The following is a 25816-nucleotide window of genomic DNA, read 5'->3' as shown; positions in this document are numbered from 1 at the left end:
TCTAAAAAAGGATAAGCCTCCTGAGGAATGTAGCTCCTTTCGCCCGATATCCCTGATAAATACAGAGGCAATCATTTTTTGCAAAAATTTTGGCCACCTGACTGGCACTTATAATGCCAGGATTAGTGTCACACCAGCAACATGGCTTACTTTTGGGTAGGGATACTATGGCCCATGTTAATACTGCAGTTGTTGCTTTCGATATAGCAAGGAAATCATCGATTGAGGACAGGATGGTTTTGCTGGATGTCAAAAAGGTATTTGACCATGTGATATTGGGCTGTCTATGGGCAACACTTTCATCATTTGGCCTGGGTGGAAGATATATTAAATGGATACATGCTTTATATGGTAAACCTCAAGCCAAATTGCTCTATGCCAGCCTACAATCAACCCCTTTCCTGATATATCGCGGCACTCTACAGGGCTGTCCTCTCTCGTCACTATTATTTGTACTATACATTGAGCCATTGATTACATGCATTAAAATAAAATATACACATATTACGGCTGGGATCAGGGTCCTCTGAGCTGAAAGTTACCGCCTATGCTGACGATATAGCCATTTTTTCATCTGAACCAGTAGCTTCATTAGATCTTATTAAATTTGAAGCCAACACATCTTATTAAATTTGAAGCCAACACATTTGGCTCTTTCTCCAGATACAAGCTAAACGTTAATAAGACACAAGTGCTTCTTAACTTTCATCCTGATAGGCAAAATCCGGGGGGGGGGGGGGGGGGGGGGTTGCTCGACAGCCACCCACTTGGGGGTTAATATTTCTCTGCAGATTGAGCCCATAGTGCAAATAAATCATGATGTACTGTTGCAAACTGTCACTAAAATTCTGAGATGCTGGCACAAATTGGAAATTGGTGTAATTGGGAGATGCAACATTATCAAAATAAAAGTGTTGGAAAAAAAAATGTTACATTTATTTAGCTCTATTCCCCTACTTGTTCCTAACTTTTAAAAAAAGAAATTAGAGGGGGTGATAAGTAGCTGTATTTGGGGCTATAAGCAAGAACGACGAGCAATAAGACTTATAAAATTTCCCTACAAACAAGGGGGGCTGGATCTTCCAGACTTTAAACTGCATTATTGAGTGGCATTTGCTGGCCGCCTTCTCAGCCTTTTGTCATCTGAAAATCAAGATTTCCGTCATTGCCTTACTCTTGATACCAACAGCAGAATGTTTCTATATAGATTCAATGATTCTAACTACTTTAAGTGAGTTTGCTTAAAGACCATCAGGGATAATGTATATATATGGCAGGAAATTTCAACTGAATTCTCTTTGTCTCTTACTCATGTCAATCTTCCCTTTTGGGCCAACCCCATGCTTCCGGAGGTATTTCATGATTCGGCCAGTAGGGCATAGGCTAGCTATGGGGTAGATCGTCTTAGACAATTATATGATCTTAATGGTTTCTGAACATTCAAAGCTTACAACTCTCATTTGCACTTCTAAGGCAGCTGCTTTTTAAATGCTGGCAGATCAGGAATTATTTCCTGAGACAAAAAGCGTTTTAGACATTGGTGAGCTCTGAGGTATGGGCATGTCTATATGCAGAATCTAGGAAATCATTAATAAGTACTATGTATCACCATTTCTGTCAGTTTTGAACAGCAATGCGAAACTGGTCGTAAAATGGAGCAATGCTTTGGGGTCAGTACATTCCATCAATCTAAAACTGCAAAAATTCAGGCCGATCTGCATGCTATACTACACTCCAGAGAGCATAGCTAACTGGGCTCAGAAAGAGGGTAGGCATGGCGACAATAGGAGCGAATGCACAAAATGTGGTTTGACGGTCGTGAACATAGTGCATATGTGTTAGAAATGGGCATCTCTAGTTGGCAATGGTTTGCACCTTTGTCCAAGTAGGGACCCTTCTTCCTAGTTGGGATAAGGGGATGCACTTCTAAAATAACTCCAGCTCACCCCCTTGGTAGCCTGGCATGAGCAGACAGGCTTATCTCAGAGGCAGTGTGTAAAACATTTGTAAATGCATACATTAACACAGTGAAAACACTTCAAATTGACACCAGTTTAGAACAAGCATTGGCATAGCCAATAGGTCTCGCCTTTGGGACCTTGTGAGGGTTTAGCCATGCAACAGTTGATGTTGTTGCACCGAGGATATTGTGCTGCATAACGAAATACTTATAAGGTCCCAAAGCCGAGACCTATTGGCTATGCCAATGCTTGTTATGGTCATGCAAGATTGTCAATACTCAACTTCATAGGAGCTGACAGTTGTTGGGAGCGTGGTCAATGTTCTGATGGATCTTGTATTTTGAAATGATTATTTACAGTAACATGAAAATGCTGGATGCATCTGCACAGTGCGACACTCAACTTATTAGAGACATCCAGAATTCTTCAATTTTCACTGCTTATTGTGAGGGCCACTGGAATAATGAGATTACGTGGACGCGCCTTTTTCCCCCCAGATAAACATGTATTTGCCGCATTGGCCACTTAATCCATCCGCTGCATTATCTGCAGATGTAAACAAAACAAGTATTTCTAGCTCAAAATAATCACAAGTTACTAAAACATGGCAACGTGTTCACGTGCAGCGGAAGCCCTCGTTGCATAGGTTCACTAGTATTTGATTGTCAAACTAGCATTAATGAAGTTACATTTTTGTCCGACAGTATAACCATCTTTAAAAAGTACAAAATAATCAAGTGATAACAAAACGTGCTGCATAATTTGCAATTTCATGCTGCATAATTTAGTCAACCATGCCTCAATCCGATATTCCACTGTCACATCATTCCGGTAACCCTCCTGATTGAAGTACCTGCTTGTCACTCAGGCATTATAGTGAACGTGGGAAGTATTCTGCTGAGGCAGGAATGTAATGCTCTGATCACCAAAATCAACTGAAGGGCACTACTGCAGGGTTGTGGATAGCACGGGCACCTGAAGAGTTAATTCAAGCAGCCACCCAAAGGAATAGTATTTTAAGACTGTGGCGCTGCATTATTGTACAAGGACAGGTCTGTGCGTGTGAGGGGCAGGCGCTGGGTTGCCAGGTGAACTGTTCAGCACACCCCCAGCATCGATGTGAGTGCTTAGGAAGGCGCGAGGCGGGTGATGGGCGCAGCGCATCTCACTGAAAGGACCAATGACAATCCTGTGCTCGTGACTGGCGCAAAGTGGGTGACAGTCACAACCAACTCACCGCATTCGTTTGGATAAGCCTGTGCGTGACACCTCGAATGACAACCCGGTGTGTGTCGTATACATAAAAAAAAACAACAATAATCTCTGAGAACCACACAATTGTAGTGTAGAAGAGCGACGCAGAAATGAGAGGGCACGTTTTAAATAAGAACAAAGGAAAGCTTCGCTGGGAGGTGGTCATTCTTTGCTGAGAAAAGGTTCCGGCAGCAAAGAGTCATTTACAGGAGGTGCCGAGGGACAGCCTGACCTCAAAAAGGAACTTGCAAAGACCAGCAGGAAGTGGGATAAGGGAGGGGGGTAGGCGGAGAGAGGCACGCAGGCTGGCAAATGGTGATCACTTTCGCGGCCGCTTTGATGTTCTCAGTGGCCGCGCAGCCACTGAGAACATCAAAGCGGCCGCGAAAGTGATCACGCAGGCTGACAAATGGTGCGCGCGCCCTGCGCACATGCACTGTAGCTGGAGGCCTGAAAAGCCACTAGTTTGCACTTCCAAATCCCACTTACTAAAACTCTCGCCAGAGCAGCGCTAAAGCGCTGGCTCAGGCGAGACCTAAAAATAAGCAACCAACAAGACCAAAAACGACAAAAATCCAACATACAATACTGTAGAAATAGTTACTTTACAAGATAACCTTCATTGGTACGGGCCATCTAAAGCGTCAACAGACTCGTAGACAGTACCTTTCTCGTTGCAGCCGATCCTGTCGGCACGAGTCAGTCGGGGCAACCATCGCAATGGAAGCAGTGCAGCATGCGGTGCCCTCACGGCGTGGTGCACGTAGTGGCTCGGTGACGGTCGTCCAACGGCATCAGTGAATCCAAGGCTTACGATGCGGAGTGAGGTGGGGCTCGATGCGGTGCTCGCTGGTCATGGTGCAGATGCCGGAGCCAGTTGGTGTTCGGGTCCGGCAGCGAAGGGGTCGGTGACGTCCAAGCAAGTCGGTGCGGAGTACGGTGCCCACATGACGCGGTGCAAGCAACGGCTCAGTGACAGTCACCCAGCAGCGTTGGTGAGACCAAGGATGCGGTGTGAAGTGCGGCGGTGTCTTCTGTGGTGTCTTCAGGACACGGAACATATGCCAGACTCGGTGACAGAGTCGGCTGATCTTTTCTTCTGCGGCGACTGAATTCAGCAGTTCCAGAGACGGTACCCAGAAAGATGGTGAAGTATTTGCTGTTCCTGAGACTTCTTGAACAGGTGGAATCTCTACCTCAAGCCCTTGGAGATACTTTGTCAAGCAGGATACACACACAGTTCCTCTCCCTGGCAGAAACAGTTACTGCAGGCCAACCCTAGTTCGCACATAGCAAATGGGCAGTATTTCTCCTCCAGCTTCTCCCAGCTCTTCTTCTTGGCAGAGGTTCCTATTGACTTCCAAAAGTGATCTGAATTTCAGGTGTCTGTGTCCCACTTTTTATAGTACAAAATCCTCTGTCTCTGGAGGCAGAGGGTGTCTGTACTTAGCAAACTGCATTGTCCAAGGCAGACCAGGCCCATTCAGGTGTAAAGGAAATCTCCTTCCCCTAATCTGAATAATGCTCAGGTTTATTCAGTCCAGCTCTGACACACCCTAGAAAGGCAGGACACACCTCACACCCCCAAGTGGCTGTCTGAACAGAATGCACATCCCCAGCCCATCCAAAGCCAGGTAGTCAATACACAACCCTAGCAGAGGCACACTGGGTGGCTAAGCAAGAAAATATCAATCAAGAAGAACAGGCTCATAAAGATAATTAAACCATTCGATTACTAGTTTGTGTGGGAAAAACCAATTGGTTTTTTAAAAGAACCCTCACCCACCAACCTAGTTGGTGGCATGATTCATCATTGCATTCCCACCCAAGGTGCTGAGTGCACCCTGGGTGTGCTGCGATGCCTGAATTACAGCTGAGCTGGTGTTTATCTTGTGTCAAGTGGGGTGGAGTGATACGCGCGCTAAAACTGTCTATAGGGTCTCACTCAGTAAAGAGAATTATTTTATTATCGGGCCCTATGGCAGGGTTAAAAAGGAAAAGGCGGATAAGTTTAGAGACTTAAATTCGGCTCATATATCCTGGAATAGGTCAGATTAGTCTACATGGTACATTTCCATATGCTGGCTTTCATCAGGACCAAACGGTGAAAATAGACTGAGGGAATACCACCAGTCTTATGCGAATCTAATGCACGCACACTAAGGTGCGTATAGTAAGAGAAAACCTATTTGTTTTCTCATAATTTTCAAGAGCTAAGTTACGGTTGTTTTGTTAGGACTTGCCATTTAAGTCACTTTTCACTAGAGCGACATGGATCTCAGAAGGGGGCAGCGCCTATAGTCACACTTTCATCAAGGTCCACTGCCTGCCGTTAATACCTGCTGCTGCCTTTACGCAGAAAACCCAATGATGAAGCATGCCACCAACTAGGTTGGTGGGTGAGGGTTCTTTTAAAAAACCAATCGATTTTTCCCACACAAACTTTTAATTGAATGGTTTAATTATCTTTAACAGCCTGTTCTTCTTGATTAATATAGACTAACACAGGGGAAAGGAACAAGCTACTCTTATTTCCTCACTCTCCTTTTGATATTTAATAAGCAAGAAAATACGCACTTTCTAAAACTGGTATTTTCAAACCCAGAATGTAAAAATCATCCTTACTAGAGATGCACCTTTAGATTCTGAGTTCAGGCATACTAAACTCCATTTCCCTATCTTGTTCCCTTGGGCAGTTATACAACAAGATGCTATAAGTAAACTCCCCATTCTATCCTATGGGACAGATAGCCTTTCAGTAGTGGAAAACAAAATTGGCAGTATTTCACTATCAGGACATGCCACACACATCAGGACATGTCCTGCCTTTCACATACACTGCAACATGCCCACAGGGGTACTTAACTTAGGGGCGGCTCACATGTAAGAAAAGGGAAGGTTAGGGCTTGGCAAGTGGGTGCACTTGCCTTGTCGACATAGCAGTACAAGACTGCACACAGACACTGTAATGGCAGGCCTGAGACCCTTTTGCAAGACTGCTTGTGTGGGTAGCACAATGTGTGCTGCAAACCCACTAGCAGCATTTGACTTACAGGCACTGGGCACACACAATGCACCGTACTAGGGACTCAGCAGTAAATCAAATAAGCGAATTGTGGACACACTAATCCATGACAACAATTTACAGTGGGAGCACTTGCACTTCGGCACTGAACAGCAGTGGCAAAGCTCCCAAAGCATCTAGACCAGCAAAAACGAAGTCCAACACACAGTAAAACACAAGAGGTAAAGGCATAAACTACAGGGGAAACCCTCAGCAATGCTGCTCGTTCTAACAATATGTTTGCTACTTGCCCTGAGTTAGAGACATTCTGGAACAAAATAAGAGACATCATGAGTTTCCTTTTCCGTTTGGGTTTAGATTATTATTTGACAGTGAAAGATATTATGTTGGCTTATAAAGAAGCTACCGCAGGTCTGAGATCCCTTTTCTCTATTATTTTTGTTGCAGCTCAACTTACAATCCCTGGGGCATGGATATCGCCATACCCCCCAAAGCAGCAGAATGGTGGTCAATTATGATGGAAACTTATGAATGGGAGAAAGCCCTGGCAAGAGCGAGAGGAATATGTTCTATGAGGAAATTTTGATTCTATATGGGGCAGACTGGCACAAGACTTTAATGTCAGAACAGGGGATTGATTATTCTTCAGTTCATATTTACTTTTTCTTTTGTACCTTGTAGTCATATGTATTAACCTTGGTTAGTTGGTGTTATCACTAAATCATGTGATCCATATGTATTCTCAAAGCACTGCTGCAATTTTATTTTATAATGCCAAATGCTCAATGACTGACCCCTTTTGACAATAAAAAAAAGACCCCCCCCCCCCCCCCCCCCGGCTACAATACTCTGTTTGGGACAAATTTGGCCCAAAGGTGTCCCCTTTTGTACTGAAATTTCAATATTTCCTTCTTGTGGGATGTAAGAAATTGGCTCTCTAGTTGGCAGTGGTCTCCACCCTGTCCAAGTAGGGACCCTCACTCTAGTCAGGGTAAGTAAGTTACACAACTAAAATAACCCCTGCTCACCCTGTTAGTAGCTTGGCAGAGAGCTGTCAAGCTGTTTCCAGAGGCAATGTGTGAGGTTTTTATGTGTTTGCACTGTGCCAATAAACAAAGAGAACTTAACCATGTCTGAGGCTTCACTCCTTTGGGGCTTACCTGTTATGCTGGATATGAACGGCTGTTGCCCAGCCGCGGAGTGAAGCCCATCACTGCCCTGCGAGTCCGTGCTGGCCCCATGATGGTGCTGGCAACAACGGGAGACAGGTAAGCTCTGCACCATTTACAGGGAGGTGCTGTTCTGATGTTCTATTTGGCTTATGAGAAAGCGGGGCAGGCTGCTGCCAGGACTGTGCATCAACCCACTTGGGCATGAATTGTGTTTTACATTTCAAGAGAAGAAAAGCAAGCCCACTCAGGATTTTATTCTGCGCACTACAATCACCAGAAGGCCGTGGTGACGGCCACGCCCACTGTGGCAGGTGGTTTAAAAGAACGTTGTGCGCGAGAAACTTTGCTTTCACTCTTCAACTAGCGCCACTGAAGAAGGGATTAAGGAATCCTGAAACGCGCCTGGCGTAGGATTTACATCGATGCCTGTATCCTGTGAGTTTTCCTGCTTGCACGGTGCCAATAAACAAAGAGAACTTAACCATCTGTCTGAGGCTTCACTCCTTTGGGGCTTACCTGTTATGTTGGATATGAACGGCTGTTGCCCAGCCGCGGAGTGAAGCCCATCGCTGCCCTGCGAGTCCGTGCTGGCCCCAAGATGGTGCTGGCAGCAACGGGAGACAGGCAAGCTCGGCGCCATTTACAGGGTGGTGCTGTTCTGAGGTTCTATTTGGCTTCTGAGAAAGCGGGGCAGGCTGCTGCCAGGACTGTGCATCAACCCACTTGGGCATAAATTGTGTTTTAGATTTCAAGAGAAGAAAAGCAAGCCCACTCGGGATTTTATTCAGCGAACTACAATCACCAGAAGGCCATTGTGATGGCCACGCCCACTGTGGCAGGTGGTTTAAAAGAACGTTGTGCGCGAGAAACTTTGCTTTCACTCTTCAACTAGCGCCACTGAAGAAGGGATTAAGGAATCCTGAAACGCGCCTGGCGTAGGATTTACATCGATGCCTGTATCCTGTGAGTTTTCCTGCTTGCACGGTGCCAATAAACAAAGAGAACTTAACCATCTGTCTGAGGCTTCACTCCTTTGGGGCTTACCTGTTATGTTGGATATGAACGGCTGTTGCCCAGCCGCGGAGTGAAGCCCATCGCTGCCCTGCGAGTCCGTGCTGGCCCCAAGATGGTGCTGGCAGCAACGGGAGACAGGCAAGCTCGGCGCCATTTACAGGGTGGTGCTGTTCTGATGTTCTATTTGGCTTCTGAGAAAGCGGGGCAGGCTGCTGCCAGGACTGTGCATCAACCCACTTGGGCATGAATTGTGTTTTAGATTTCAAGAGAAGAAAAGCAAGCCCACTCGGGATTTTATTCAGCGAACTACAATCACCAGAAGGCCATTGGGATGGCCACGCCCACTGTGGCAGGTGGTTTAAAAGAACGTTGTGCACGAGAAACTTTGCTTTCACTCTTCAACTAGCGCCACTGAAGAAGGGATTAAGGAATCCTGAAACGCGTCTGGCGTAGGATTTACATCGATGCCTGTATCCTGTTAGTTCGCCTGCTTACACGGTGCCAATAAACAAAGAGAACTTAACCATCTGCCTGAGGCTTCACTCGTATATATATATATATGCACACACCAGTACAAAAGTACTCCACACCAGTTTAGAAAGATATCCATTATGTATCTGAATACAACAAGACCAAAATGACAAAATCCCAAGACACACAAGTCTAGATATGAATTTTCAAAGACTAAATAAAGTTCAGTTCTTAAAAATCAATGGTTGCGCTTGATCAGTTAAAAGTACCTTAGATGCTTCAAAAATCAAAGATGATTGGGTTCTTTACTGTTGGAGGGGAGATGATGCAATGGTTCCGTACTGCTTGGCAGAGGTGCTGTTGCGTTGGTTCCTTACTGGTGGAGGGAAGGTAATGCGTCGTTCTCAGGCACTTGGCCTTGGTTCCTGACTGCAGTGGGGTGTCAATGAAAAAATCGGTGCCCAGGGACAATGCATCAAAAGTCAAACCACGCTGCGTTGCTTCGACACAGTTGAAGCAGGTGCTGCGTCTGAGTTGGGCGGTGCGTCACAGACTTTGATGATGCTGTGTTCGAGACTCAAGCAGCTGCAGTTCTTCAGAGGCGCTGCGAGGAAAATCTGGGGCCTGCGTTGGTAGCTGCGGTCGTTGTTTCAAGCGGGAACCATGCTATGTTTCAGGCAGCAGCGATGCATTGAGTTTCGGTGGTGCTGTGGCAATTTCTATTGATGCTTAGAGTCGATGCGTGGATTCTCTTCTTTGTATCACCAGAACTCAATTCCGAGGCACAGGAATTGGATATGGCACCACATGGCAGAGTAGGACTCACAGCAGCAGAGCCCAGGTGAAGTATTTGATGGTCTCAAGATTTCTTAACAGGAAGCAAGCTCAAATCAAGCCCTTGAAGAACCTTGGAAGCAGGGTGTAGAAAGTCCAGTCCTTTAACTTCCTGTACAGAAGCAGCAGCAGGCCAGCACAGCAAAGCAAACAGCAAAATTGCAGTCTTTCCTGACAGCAATCCAGCACTTCTTCCTGGCAGAATGTCCTCAACTCAGAAGTGTTCTGAGAATACTGTGTCACAGGTCCAGTACTTATACCCATTTCAGCCTTTGATGTAGGCAAACTTCAAAGAAAAGTCTTTGTAATGCACAAAACCCTGCCTTTACTTGTCCTGGCCACTGACACACTACAGGGGGTGAAGTCTGCTTTGTGTGAGAAGAGCCGCAGTCCTATTCAGGTGTCAGTGTCAACTCTTCCCACCACTGTAGCTCAGGAAGACCCATCAGCCTGGTGATGGGTTATCCGGATATACAGTGCATACCTTCGCTCCCTTTGTGTGACTGTCTAGAGTAAATGCACAAACAGCCCAACTGTCATCCTGACCCAGGCTTGTATTCAGAGGCAGACAAACGCACAAAATGCCACCTTTCTTAAAAGTGAAATTTTTAGATCCGCAATTTAAAAACCAACTTCACTAAAAGATGTGTTTTTAAAATGTGAGTCCAGAGACATCAAACTCCAATTTTCTATCAGCTCCCAATTTTCAGATACACTTGTATGATGTTACAAGCCTGCTCTAATGCTAACCTATGGGAGAGATTGGCTTGGCTGTAGTGAAAAATTAAATTAGTAGTATTTCACTACCAGGACATGTAAAACACACCAGTACATATCCTACCTTTTAAATACACTGAACCCTACCCATAGGGCTACCTTGTTCTACCTTAGGAGTGCATTACATGTAATAAAAGGAAAGGTTTGAGCCTGACAAGTGGGTGCACTTTCCTGGTTGACATGGTAGTTTAAAACTGCACACAGAAACACTCCAGTGGCAGGTCTGAGACCTGTTTACAGAGCTACTCAGGTGAGTGGCACAATCAGTGCAGCAGGCCCACTTGAAGCCTATTAGTAGCATTTCATTTACAGGCCCTGGGAACACATGGTGTGCTGTACAAGGACTTACTGGGATATCAAATAGGCCAATCATAGAGAAACCAAATATCATTACATTTTAGATAGGGGGCACTTGTACTTTAGCACTGGTCAGCAGTGGTAAAGTGCCCAAAGGGCTAACACCAGCAAAGACAAACTGCTGCACTTTGTCAAAAACAGGAGGTCAGAGGCAAAAAGACCGGGGAAACCACACCAAAAGATACCATGTCTAACATGGAGGACTTTAATCTACACTTTTAAACCCAATCAGATAGTCTAAGCAGACTGTTGGAAAACGAGATGAAGGTTCTACAGTTAAAACCGTGAATTGTGGGTCCAACCCATAAGGTAGGACAAATAGTAGACTTACTCTTTTCCAATTTAAATTTTGTGACAACAATCCAATCAGTAGAGGCCACCACATGGTTGTACCACTTAACAGTGCAATTCTCCTTTTGTTTAGTGGTTGACATGATGGATGATCCCACTACCACTCCTGTTAGCAGGAGACTATCGAGGAACGAACGTCGTGACCATTTCATCAATACTTTTAATCCCCTAATAATGAGGGAGGAATGTTCTATTGATCAACCAGTTAAGGAGCTGGAAAATGCAATATCTGCATACTTGATATTTATGCCCCTGTAAGTAAAAATGAATTCTGTAAAGTAACAATGATCTGGGAAGTGGTATACAAGAGAGCTAAGGGCAATTTAAAGAGATTGAAAAACACTTGCCCACAAGTGGTGGTGCACCAAAGGGTTAGAGGATAGAACGATTTACAAAAATGCACTCAAAGGCTACTACAAACAACTGAGACAAGCCAAGAGGCAATATTTTGTAAAAAGGATGGAGGAAAATATTAGCTTATCTAGAGAACTGTTTAAAATAATTAAGGAATTGGCTCATCCAACAGTGTTGAACCAACCAATCAAAGCTTCTGGAACCTTCATTGAGGAATTTAGCACATTATTTAATAATAAAATCACAGCCATTTATTCGACGTTTGGAGTTCAACCACCTATGGAGGAGGAGCTTTTTAAGGATTCTAAATTACACCCAGAAGCCCTTTCTAGTTGGAGGGAGTTTGCGGGATTTACAGTGGAAATGGTGGAGGGGATGATGGGAAAGGTGAGGTCTGAGTCCGCATTAGATCCCTGTTCCCACTTTACCTATTCCTTCCTAAAACCTACAACTCCTACCATATGTAACACGACTACTGAATTGATCCTTAAAGGAGGCTGAGTTTCCAGCAACCTGGAACCAGGCCTTGGTGACACCATTGGCATAGAAAGAACAAGTGGATGCTTCCACACAATCTAATTATCGTCACATTTCAATGACACCTTACTTGGCCAAAGTACTGGAAAGATTTGGCCAATATTCAATTAATCTTATACTTGGAGAGTAATAACTCACTGGATCCTTCGCAAACAGGATTCAGGGAAAAAACCCAGTAATGAAACTACTTTACTAGCAGTAACGGGCAGCATTAGGTCATTAGTACACCAAGGGAAATCGGCAGCATTAATCCTTTAACACTCATCAGCTGCTTTTGACACTGTGTCTCACCAATGCCTACTTCAAAGCCTGCACAAAATTGGTCTACGCTCAGCCTCTTTGCAGTGTTTTTATTCTTTTTTAAGGAATAGGTCTCAATTGATGCAGCTACCTCCTTTTAGATCGAGTTCTAAAAGCTTGCATCGTGGAGTCCCTCAGGGTTCCTCTCTGAGCCCACTTTGTTTAATGTTTATTTGGCACCACTGGCAATTATTGATAATAAAAGAGGATTTGAAATTGTTATGTATGCTGTTGATACTCAGCTGATTACCTCTATTGATGACAAGTATGGTGAGACAAAGTGTAATTTGGCTGACTGCCTCTCCGAGGTAGCAGGGTGGCTGAAAATGTACTGTTTAAAACTTAATGCGGACAAAACAGATTTTGCCATTTGGGTGTGGCGGAAAAATCTGGAATGATTTGTGATGGTCAACACTGCTGGGCCCGCACCAAAACCTAAGAAAGTACTTAGAAATGTGGCCTTTTTAATTGATGATGCCTTTTCCTTGCAGGAACAAATAACTGGGGGAACAGGGATTTGTTCTGGTATACCCTCCTGAAACTATTTTGATGGATCCTAATGATTTGGAGAATAAATATTGTCCAAGCTTTTATTATGAGCAGGTTGGATTATGGGAATGCACTGTATGTAGGCGTGGCAGAGTACTTGTTCACACAGCTCCAGACCATTCAGAATTCATCGACAAGACATGTAACAAAACCAACAGAAGTTCAGCCTCGGCCTGTCTTTAACCAACTTTATTGGCTCCCGGATGGCCAAAGAGCTATTTTCAGGCTAATGTGCCATACGCACAGAGCACTTTATTGGAATGGTCCAACAATGCTGCAGATCAGAGTTACCTTCCACATACCCATACGGAACCTTTGATCAGCAAATCAGGCTTTAATATCCTGTAGAAGAAATAAGAAACCTAGAATGGGTAGGCACTCTTTCCATTGTTTGGCAGCAACCCACTGGAATAAGCTTCCTCAGAATTTACGTGCTGTGTCCGATTTGGTGATCTTTCAGAAGAAACTGAAGACTTGTTTGTATCCTTTTTAGGTTCTCGATCAGAACTGGTAAATGATGAGGTCTAGCCTGGAATATCCTTTTGTGGATGAGCATGCTCTAAAAATACTAAATTCACATACAAAATACAAGAAGATCTGCTAGTGCTCTTGGGTTAAGTTAAATATTTTCAGAATATGAGAACTCCTAACCTGTTAATAAGCTAAACAGCTTTGTGAATAGGGTGCACAGCAGTCTGACTGACAGCTTTGAGTACACACTTAAGCAGAGAGACGCCAATCGCCTGCTTGGACATAAGCACCAACAGACTTACCAAAGAGCGAGATTGCAATTAGTCTTTAATCACCATTATTCATTTTATCTCCCACCTTAATGCAATTCTCTATCTTGTATGTTAATGTGGAAATTGCACTCTGACATTGGACCGACTGAGTGGGAGACAAACTCCCTCAACACATCAGAGCCTACTTACTTCTTGATTTCTGTTAGAATCTGAAGACCTGACCCTTCATATAAGCACCTTAGGGACAGCACACCTACATGCCTACTTAAGCACCCGAACACCCTGTTGGGTGATTAGAGCACTATACAAATCAATATAACATAACATAAATGTTAAGGAAAACAATGCAGGGAATCATCCTAAAAGTGTCCTACACTCCACTAGGGCGGCACCATTTGAACTTCCTCGTCTGAGCCATCTTACTCAGCAATTTGCAACAAGTCAATGAAAGACTTGGAGACTATTTAGGGTTTGGAAGAGCAGGATGACCACAATAAACACATCTTACTCAGCAATTTGCAACAAGTCAATGAAAGACTTGGAGACTATTTAGGGTTTGGAAGAGCAGGATGACCACAATAAACACACATGCCAAAACTGTAGGTCCCTCAGAGTTCTGGAAACTCTGGGATTGCTTTCATTAGACCGGCAGTAACCCCTAACAGAATGGTATGTCATCCATACTATCACTGGGTCCTAATGACTGTCTTCCTGCCCTGTCGATGGTGGGACTAACATCGCTCATTTTCTCTGCCTATGTCTTACTTTGGGCAGGCAAACTGTTAAATGGCCCAAATGTGCCAGGAAAAAACTCCTTGCGCATCAAGGAGTTTCTTTACTCTGTATAGAAAAGGTTTGCCTAGTGGGTGCTTCAAACATGGTGCTTGCTCACCAAACTTCATGGTTGTGAAAAGAACCATCATGTCGGCTCCTCCCTTTGGTGGGAAGATATTACCACCAGGCAGGCCAGGATCTCTAAATATGGCAAAAGGACCATTTCCTAGGTTAGCAGAGGTCATGACCTATGGCCCCTGGTGGGATGACAGAACAGTAGAATGCCTCCCAAAGCCTAAATAAGGCCTTTTCTCACTTTATACTCCTTATCTGAGTCTGTTAAGAGCTCCATAAATTCCAAAGATTAAGCCTGGTGACTGGAAATCACAATGAGCCTCCTAAGTGTTACCAAAGTCAGTGAAGTCATTAACTTCACTGATACTATATGGACTAGTCTATTTGTCTCCTAAAGCACTTGATCTGTTAGAATATATGAATAGCACCTCAAGCTTTCCTATCAAAGAGGACTTTTTAGTATATTACACCTGGATGAGCCCCTGGTTTGCCTTAATATTACTCCTGGCTATGTGTATGAGCTTGGACATCTTTTTAATAAGTCTCAACACATCATTAACCTAATAGCTTCTGAGAGACCTCTGGTTGCCCTCTCTACTCTTCTGGACAAGAGTAATTGGCTGTGAACACTGTGGATGGAGGGGCTGTACCAGAGTGCAAACACCTAGGGCAACTCAATTATCTACAAAGTTGGCATAATATAACTTTGCATTAACCCCGACAACATGTTATAAACCAATACAAAAGTAATTTTACTTCAGACAATACCCTATGGATATTAAATTATGTAATACACATCCACATATCAATTGTATCTACATTCATTCTAAAATCATTCTACACAATAAAAACAGGTACAAAGACAAGACAAAAAACAGCACAGTTGAAGTAGACAGGTGATATCTCATATTTCATAAACATCAATAGACATTGATCTATGTCTCAAGTAATAATAAAGTTGGATAATAATCAGTGGCCAAAACACAGATTCATTTCTCTACGTGCATTTAATGAAAAGTATGGCGTCCCGTTCCCAATAATTATAGACATACGCAGATACAACAAACGTTGGGACATCTGCGATGCTATGAGTGGAATATGCTGAAGAACCAGATATGGTGTGTTCAGCAGCTAACCACTGTCTGAACAGTGAAGACCACGCCGATGCCAGATCAATTGAAAGAAATGACGGGGCTGTACCAAACATGTTTCTGTAGCATGTATGTTAAAACTAGACCCGGAATCACAATGTTCTACTTACTCTGTTTTCCAGAAGGCCAAACATGACCTTGGCCATTTTGTTCAATCACTCATCCAGAACACTAATCTGGGGGTAGTCCGATATGTAAAACCAGTAACTCACCATGCATTCGATCCAAATAGATTCCATGTAAATGAACATGTGTTGGTTTGCCTATCCAAAAGAACTTCTTTTTGGAAACCTACATGGGTAAACATCCTCAACTCAGTACAAAGAACCACAGGGGCAGCCTTTCATCTGAGAGACACTGCCCCAATCAGTATTTACTTGTTGCCTAAATGGCTAGGAAGATTCCATGGACCTACAGTGTATCATCATTTGCTTTCAAATGAAACCCAACCACTGTCAGTGATCCGGCCAGTAGGCTTACCAAAGTTCTGGAAGGTGAAGCTTGTTGGCAAAACTCATCAACATTCACTCCCTGCTGGACCAATATAAATACTGGAAGAGCCTCTCTTTGGTTACTTTGAGAACAAGGGCCACATGTACAAGTGGCTTCAGAAAGTCCTTGATACATTATTATTACACCACCAGACGCTGGCTGTCCCTTTGTTCTGGGGTAGAACTCAGGGGCATTTCATGGCAGATATTGCAACTTCTTTGGCTTTCTCTTGGTGGATGGCAGACTTTTGACTCTTATGCAGCAGGCTCAGCATTGGGAATCTCCTCTGTGGTTCGTCCTGACTTTATGGAGCTTTGTGTTTGGTTTTATGCCCATTGAAATGCTCTCAGAGGCCACGGATGCACATAACAACTCAGCCACCACCAGCGCCATGCACTCCGGTCATTGCTCTGGAGACAATCGATGATGAGATTGTTTACTGGCCCCAGTGCAATTAGATCTTTGCCCTAAAGAGAATGCATGATGAGATTGACTATCAGCCCCACTTCAAAGATTGCTGTTTTCCCATCACCCTGCATGGTGACAAGGGCCTGCTGGACTTTCTGAGTAATATATTTTTTTAACAAGGGTTGACCAACAGTTCTGATCTTGCTCCAGCATTTTATTTGGCGCAACATACTCCTCATCATCCCTTGTAATTCTGGCTCCAGAGTCCTGGTAGACAATAACCCTCTTGCTGTCAATGAGTGTATTCTGCAAGAAGTTGTGAGATTTCCTCAGTACTTTAGGAAGGATCTTTGGGTCTTTTGTCCACAGTTATTTGGAGACCATGATCATCTCAATGGTCATCTTGTTAGGTTCCTGGTCATCATTAGCCACCAGGTTAGTGTTAGGGATGACTATGTTTTTGCCAAACACATATTGCTACCCCATATTTGGGATCTTATTTCTCCATTCTCAGATACTGTTTACTTCCTTGCCTGGCTTGGGAGCAAAATACTTTGCTGTCCCGATCTTTGGACAACTACATAGAGTTATTGCCCTGATATTTGATCCTTACATTCTGAAAGACTTACTGAGGGTTCAGGAAGAGTGTTTGGAAGAGGCTGTTCATGAGACTGTCCATTCTGGTTCACCCTGTTTGCAAGCCAATGGAAACTGTTGGGAACCATTTGTGTCCACATGTACTGATGCAAATTAGGACTGCAAGCCTCCAAAAAGTAATCAGCTAAAAGTATTTTTGACAGCCCACCAAATGTTGCCACTTTCTTTTTATTTCTGCCCCTCCACTCAACACATGTTCTTCATAGTACAATACATTGTATGTTTCACGTGACTTTTCCTCAGGCGTAGTGAATTTGACTTGGTACTAGTTAAGGCACAGACCAAACTACTAAGTAAAGCCTTTTTCATCTTTTCATACTTTTAATGATCGACCAAACCCAGCCTCATAACTACTTCCATACTCCTGAGTGACAAACGGCTAAGTAAATCTGCTGCTATCTTCTTTAGTGTAAGCTGAGAAGCTTCACACACAAGCTTCTACGAATCAAACATCGCCAATATTTCTTATCCAACACAGTTCGTTTTAACTAGGTCCTTTGGAATGTGGGGTTGAGAAGAGAATTGATTCAAATGGATGAGTGCAGAGTGCAGATAGAACAGTTGCAGGAGTTGCCAAGATTTTTAGAACTTCTAGATTTAAGCAGTCTATAATTAGTGCCTCATTTAATCCCTCTGTAACCCTTGAAACTTCAATCTCTTTCTCTGCCAGCCTATCCACCTTCTGCATTGAGGTTCATTACCTCTACTGTTCATGGAATTGTATGGCTAAATTGAGTTGCTGAGTTGAGAATGTAGAGCAGAGGTCTTCAAACTTTTTATGCCAAGCCCCCCCAGACAATATTTTTTAGGCGTGGAGACCCCCCAATCACAGCAGTTGGGATTTAGCATCTTTGATAACCATTTTTACCCTGAGGTGTTATCTGAGAACTAGTTTTCAGAATATCGAAACATTATCACTGTTTTGTAAATGTAAGATTTGTGAGTTGTAAAGCTGGCCAAAAACCACAGAACTCATGCAACACCATTTGAAGGGAAACTTTCTTTTGAGTGAAAACTGCCACAAGGTCCGTGCATGCAACCCCAACTTTCAAGACCGCATCTAGTACAAATTAAGGGGCATATCAGCAACACCCGGCGATAATTATCGCTCAGCGCTCTTAGCGTGAGGATAATTATCGCCGGGTAACGTGGATTTTTTTCGCTGAGATAGCGTGCTATTAGCAACGCTTATCTCCTCAGCGATAAAAATCCTCACGCTAACTGCCTAACGTGAGATTATCGCTGGAAACCCAGCGATAATCTCACGTAGAGTGGCGTTAGCTTGATGATAGGGCAAGGCAAACTTAGCCATGATGTCCACCTTCCATAGGATATCATGGCTAAGTCAGTCCTGAAGCAGGCGTAAGGAAAGTAGCGATAACAGGGGTTATCGCTACTTTTCCTGCCGCTATGCTTCATAGCGTGGGGCTTGATGATAGGAGAAATGTCGCTTAGCGACATTTCTGCTGTCATGTTAGAGCAGGAACGCCCACTTTGCACCCCATTATAGATGCAAAGCTGGGCGTTAGGAATCCCGACGCTAAAGCAAGGTTTCACGCGTTAGCGTAGCCTTGCTAATTAGGCAATACAATTATTGCCGCTTTTCGGCCAAAAACGGCCGCAAAAGCGGCGATAATTTTTTATCGCCTCCTTGTATATATGCCTCCAAGTACTGGAAATAGCACTGGAAACAGTACTATAAGAAGCCCAAGAGAGAAATGAAGAGTGGGAGGACCGAATAGAAACATATTCTTCCTGGTTTTATGTAGTTTGTGCACATTGTACAGTAATTAAGCCAGATCCAGTGCAAGGACTGAGAAAAGTACCCCTGAATAATCTGGAAAGTAGACACCCCGTCCTCACAATCAGACAGCAGCTGTAGTTTTTTGGCCCTTATGTCAGCACTCAGAGCAGTGGATTCAACAAAAAGAGAACACCCGCTCCATCAGAAAGCTTCGGTACGAAATCATTGGCAATAGTAAGCAGTACACAAGATAGTTAGTCAGTCTCAGATCATCGTGAAATGTCTGAGTACATCCACTCGGCCTCTCAAGTAATGTTACTTGCACTTGAAATTACAGTCATACTCATAGTTCGTTAGCCTCACATAAAAATTCCAGTGATCTATGGTGTACAACGCACGCCACTCTCTGGCCTGGCAGAAGCATCAAAATTAGCTGCAGTTTCGGAGCGGATTCTGAGCACAGCAGTAGGGGTGGTGAAAATATATTTAGTCCCAGATCAGAGGCGCAACTTGAGCCAAATTTCGTGGGGGCTACTACAAATTTCGGGGGTTGGGCTAACTCTTTTAGCAATAGGCAGAGTGGAGATGAAGGGGTGAAAAAACAACAAAGCCTCACAAAAAGCCTAGTTAACATGTAAATTGTCTTTTAAAGACCTGTGAAGTACTCTGGTGCGGCTTTGTGAGTGCCAAGGAAGCTGTCTCAGCCCGAGCTGACACATACGACGGACGGAGGGAGGGGGGGGCGCGGGGAGGGGGGGGCAGAAGGCCTTTGTTTCCCATTGGCATTGCGCGCCTGTCCCAGACAGAACATACATCATCGGTTAACAGCAATCCAATTGTTCATTGCAATATGTGAATATGTTTAACCAGTCCTTAAATCTGGCCGATCCCATCTCCAGTAAATCAACACGCATCTTGTCTCAAACAAATAGAACAAAGGCTCTGCCTCTATGCTGCTCTGTCTCTGATTGGAAGAACGTCCGAGTTGAGCTTCCATATACTGATTGGCTACTGTGACTACTGCCTCTAATCAGAGAGTCCTGCCTGTGACGACCCTAATTCTGTAGGGGAAAAAACCGGAAGGAAACGTACTTCAGACGTCCAAATAAACACTGTAATGGGGATCTCTTTCTGTGGAGCTTGCGCCCCCCCAGAGGTGTTTCCACGCCCCCCCTGGGGGTCGCGCCCCCCAGTTTGAAGACCTCTGATGTAGAGGGACCAGGGTCGGGTCTGTCTTATAAGGGCTTCCCCACCAGAGCCAAGGGCCCAATTCACAAAGAGTCTCCGCAGTCGTGGTAGGGTGTCCACTCTCATAGCGATTCTCGGCAATGAGAACTGCAATGCAGAAATGCTGCTATGACTGTAGAGCCTCTGCCATGACTGGAGAGACTCTTTGTGAATTCTAGCAACACAAGCTTGTTTCCAGATAATTTTAACAGTCTCAATTTGCAATGATTTAAAGTGTTTCAGCTTAGGCCCCGTAAATTTTTGACAGATGTATTCAAGACCAAAAGCATTCATATGACAAATTTTGGGTGTCAGATCTGGGAAAATAAACCTATCAATCATATCCAGGTGGCAGAAAACAGGTTTTTGAGGGCCCTTTTGGCATTTGGACAGGGCATCCCAGCCGAAATTATACAGGAAGAATTGAACGTGAATTTTATTACAGACTTTAGTCGCCTTTGCCCGCTTTAACTCTGGTGGTCAGTTTGGTACAAGGAGGAGTTAAAATGAAACAGGTTGATTCTCCTGAACTGTTTTTCCCTGGACAATTCATATTATATACCATGGCTCCACTGTATAAATATCACCTTTGAAGATTTAGGGAGACCAGGTTTATTCTCTAATCCCGAGGGTATCGGAAAAAATATCTTTTTTGGGGGGTTAAGCAGGCTTTTACCCTTAAGGTGGCAACTGAATGGGAGGCTTCTGTTTTAACCAAGAATTCAATTCTTAAATACATAATGGTAAAATCTGTCTGTGGGATTGAGCCCTACCTCCTTCTTGAAATGTCCAGTCATCATCGTTGTCTTCTGACTTATTTTAAACTCAGCATATTTGTAGGAAAGTAGGATCTGCTTTTATAGTTACCCCAACTTTTTGCCCCACTTTTTGACTAGTTTGACTGGGATCCTGCTAACCAGGACCCCAGTCTCTCTGCTTCCTCCCCTAAATTGGTATGGTGCGTACTTTGGTACATCTCAGGTTGGCTACTGGTGCACCCTTATAAGTCCCTAGTACATGGTACTGAGGTACCCAGGGCATAGGTGCACCAGGGGTTCCCCATGGGCTGAAGCATGTATTATGCCACCCATGGGAGACCACACAAACTGTGACTACGGGCCTGCCATTGCCGCCTGTGTAAACTGGTGCTAGCACAAAAGATATAGGTTTTCCTATATCTGAAGTCACTGCACTTAAAACCTATAAGTCACCCCTAAAGCAGGCCTTTTCAATCCTGAAGGCAGGGTGCTCGGTTCTAAGTGTGAGGGTGCCCCTGCATGAGCGGGACACCCCTACAACCTTCGGCGTCCATTCTCTCGGGTTGTAAGTGCATCAGCCATAACGATATATAGTGGCCATGCGTCATTATGCGAAGACCAACTCTAAACTGGCTGTAACAAACCCGGTCATGTTTGGTATCAATCATGGTGGAATCATACCCCCACACCATAGATGGTGTGGGAGGTATGATTCCATGCACCGTAACTCTCCTCCAGGAGGCCCTCAGTGCACTCGGTACCAGCCTTCCAGAACCGGACAGCAAATTAGGTCTGCTGACCAGAGACACAATTCTGCCCTCCTGCTGCTGAGCCAAGCTCGAGCAGGGGAAGGTAGAACAATGGATATCCTGTCACAGGGAGGAGTGGCCACCTCCCAGACAGGGTTTAATGTACTGGGGCAGGGTGGGGACGCTTGCCAGCACCACTGAGACTGCTTGAAGGGCACTCTTGGTGTCCTCCTTGCATACTCCAGTTCAAACCAGTTCAGGGAGCCGTTGACTCCCGCTCTGGTGCAAAACTGGACAAAGGCCATGGGAGTATCCTCCCCACTGTCCAGCCCCTCCTATGGGAGGTACCCCTGAGTCATCCTAACCCTTTCCTTAGGGTACTTAAGGGCTTACCTGTGGGTAGGTCCTTAGATTCATCGTGGAATTCAGTTCAGATCCAACTCTGCGTCATCTTCAACCATCTGGACACTCTGACCCCATTGTGCTGACTGGGTCAAACTGACCACGTCGAACTTTGCTCTGGGAACGGGGACTGCAACCGGGAAGACTCCGTCTGCTCCAGGTCTCATCGTCCTGCAAGTCTGCTGCACCTTCAGTTCCCGTGCTCCATACAGGTTCCTCACAGGAGCTGTGAACATCAAAGACATCAGAAGGAATCTTCTTTGGAGTGAAGGAGTCACTCCCCTGCATCTGCAGGCATCGCAACATAGCTGATCCTGGACTCCTACGGACTCCAACAGGCTCAGTAACACAGGTGATGGTTCTACAACTCCCTCAAGGCCTGCACTGTCTACAGACCAAGTCTGAGGCCAGTATCCCTCATAGACACCCCTGGAATCGAGTCTCCTTTACACTGCTTCAGCTGGCTGCTGGTAAGGCTGGGCTACTGTTGTCTTCAGAAATTTTTGGGTCCTTTTAAGGGACTTCTTTGATTTGAGTGGGCTCCCCTGTTTGCTTGGGGCCTGCTCCAACTCACCTGCACTTGGTGAGTCCCATGGACCTTGCTGGTCCTCACTCTGCACCCTTTTCACTTTCCAAATTGTTTATACTTGCCAAGGCTTGTTGGTGTTCCCGAACAGACACCGCCCCCTCAACTCTCGACATCTGACGTGGGTCAGCTCGTGATCGGCTCTTGGTCTTCCACAGCGTTGCCTGGTCCTCACAGCTGCAGCTCCAAGGTCATCATCAAGTCTCCTGCATCACCCAACGTCAGTGGGCATTTGTCTCCCATGTCTTCTGGTCACTCCTGAGTGGCATAGACTTGAATCCACCTTTGCGTTCCACCAGACATGTTCACCTTCTTCAACAACGGCATCTTCCTGCAGTCCTCCATAGAGTTTGACGCTGTAACCGACGCCACTTCGCACCCCTGCACCCAGCTGCCCTAGTGTAGGTGTTTTAGTTCCTAGGGTATCCACAGGTGGGGTGGCTCGCCAACCTTCTGTCTCCCTCTGGGTTCCTTCAGGGTCCACTGGGAAGGGTCCTTCTTCTTTGAAATTGCAACCACGACTTACCCATTGACTTGAAATGAGCATGCAGTCGTGTTCCTACTCTGCACACGACCTCCGTGGGGTTCCTGGTTACTTACTTTGGGTAGTTCCTTGGGTCCCCCATGCTTCTACGTCTTCTGGGTATAGTCTTGACTTGGGTCATGGTTCGCATCCCACTATTTTAGTATATTGTTTGGTACCCCCCTGGCAACCACTGTGTATTCATGCTACTTATCTGTTTTCATTGCAAAGTATTGTGTGCCTTATGTATATTTCCTTTTAGGAGATATCTGTATGTGTTAGTCAGTGTCTTATAATAAATATATATTTTTATTAATACACTGTGTGGTTCTTTTTCACTTAATCTTTACCAATAAGATTAAGTTCTGGTGAAACAAGCTGCTTTACACTCCTTCTGGACTAAGCCTGAAGGCTGCTCTCTACAGCTACCAATTAGAGAGCTTTCTCAGGTTGTCTAAGACCACTGAAATCACCAAAATGGTTGTCTGTATTAGTGCAGGGTGCTACACTTACATAAGTGAGCACCATATACTAAGCCAGCCTCCTACAATATTCCATCTGCTAATGTTCCCAAGGGGGTCTGGTAAAAACCATCCAATTTGCTTCCTTGTATATTAGACAACGTATCACTCTGTGATACCATGCAAATAGTGCTTATTTGCCCCAGATTCACTTTACGCCACCATAAGTACATAAGGCCCCTTTTGCTGCCCATACATTTTAGACGGATCAGGCCTGCCTTTTTATATTTGCAACTTTTATCTACTTTCAAATTGTGTTTTTATGCATCATGGTTTCTAGCTGATGTTTTTTGTGCAAGTTATTAGTCCTTTCATCTAGAGGCATTCATTTCAATCGGTGTTCTGACTGATATTTCCCTTTTGCACTAAGAATTTTGTTTATGGGTGTCTATGGGTTATCTATTCTCCCATATTTTATATCTTTCGACAGTGTATCTTTTTTTAAATTATGTACTGGTTTTATATATTTTCGTTTTGATGTTTGTGGAATGTTACTGAAATGTGTACTTGTATGATTGTTGCTTCAAAAATCAAATAAAGTTTAGGGAATGAAATGCATCAGCACACATTCCCATCCTCTTGGCCTCCCTCATTAGAGCAATTGGATCAATTTTATCTGTTGGAAATATTTATGAGAGTGTAATTAGGAAAACTGTTTGCAAAAAGATAAAAAAAATACAGACTGAAAAATTGAGTAGACAGAAATACATAAATCCTCAGGTAGCCCCGGTTTTAAATTGAATGAAGTGTTACACACAGACACACACACACACTCACACTCTTACACTTCTTGTTTTAGAATGCTGTCCATCTTAGTATTTCTTTGGGGACAAATCATTTAAATTTCAAGGGTGCAAGGCAGTTTTTTCCCTTTTGCCTGGCAATTTTTTTTCCAGCCATTGACTAGGGTAAAACAAACATTTTCTTTAATATCCATCTCTTTTCATCCCACAATCCCACTCTTGTTTGTTTGTCCTGTCTCACTGGTTTCATGGTGGTTGATAAACTTCATCTTGATTGGGTTTTTTTCATCTTGCAGTGGCATATTTAACCTTATGAAATGCATTAGTTATATAGAGAATCAAACTCATTTAGCTTTATTTATTTCTCATAAGCCTATTGTTTTATTCTTATGTCATTTTGCTATTCTTTTTTTGTTTTACCTTGGGGAAAAAAATCACTTTTTTTACCTAATTTATTTTAGGGATTTTTACCCCGGATCAGCAGATATGGTTCTTGGAGTTTTACAAGAAACTTTGCAGACTGGGTTTGCAAGAGGAAGAAAATGGTCACGCTGAGAATTTACTTCAAGCCTTAGAGTTGGAAAACAAATATTTGTCTGTGAGGAAGAACTGTGCTTTCAACTTTCCAGTGAGTTACTGTTAAAAGTTTATCAATCTATTGCTCACGGGTTGTGAGGAAGAAACTGATTGTAATGATAGTGAAAATGCATGTTTTTAAAATATGCATATTATAAATTCAAATAAAAGAAAGTGCAATTTTAGCTATGCTGTTAGACATTTTGCTTTGAAATATTTAGGGATCTTTTTGAACTAGACACACAAGACCATATGATTTGTTCCTTCCCACAACAGTTTGCTCCTATAGCCTCTTTCCTTCTTCCTGTCTTGGCATTGCTGTTCCACTTTGTTTTTAGGTCTCAGCTAGACAACACAAGAGCTGTCTCAAAGAGACATGTTGTATATACTTTGTGAGCGACAGCCCGCCCATAGGCTTCCCATTTGCTGTCTCTATCGTCGCTTTCATATTCTTTCTCCCCATTCGTCCATGGCATGCATTTGTCATGCCTCTTCCTGTGTTTAGTCCTTCCAGAGAGCATGGGCCAATTACACTATCCCTCCACTGCTTCCATTTTAGGATCTGTTTCAGAAACTACTTTTTCACACAGGATTGGATCTTTCATAGACTTACATTCTTGAATCATTCCCCCAATTGAGGTGGGAGTCTCACGGTAAATTTTATAATAGCAGTAATTAATCTTATCATAGGCAAAAATGCATTGAACAGTCACTGCATTAGCCCATCCATA

The 25816-nt window shown here is 44.0% G+C and overlaps 1 protein-coding gene across 1 annotated transcript in view; it reads left to right on the top strand.

Annotated features, from left to right (window-relative positions):
* PPP4R4 (protein phosphatase 4 regulatory subunit 4) overlaps positions 1-25816 on the top strand; it is a 2085322-nt gene that overhangs the window by 1011357 nt on the left and 1048149 nt on the right. Inside the window, exon 10 of the mRNA XM_085626471.1 lies at positions 24971-25137. Within this exon, the coding sequence (XP_085482597.1) occupies positions 24971-25137 (167 nt within the window). The remainder of the gene's footprint in view (positions 1-24970; positions 25138-25816) is intronic.

This window comes from Triturus cristatus, chromosome 9, assembly GCF_964204655.1.
Source record: "Triturus cristatus chromosome 9, aTriCri1.1, whole genome shotgun sequence".
Taxonomy (NCBI): domain Eukaryota; kingdom Metazoa; phylum Chordata; class Amphibia; order Caudata; family Salamandridae; genus Triturus; species Triturus cristatus.
The sequence above is the reverse complement of the archived record's forward strand: the minus strand, read 5'-3'. Positions and strand labels throughout refer to the sequence as shown.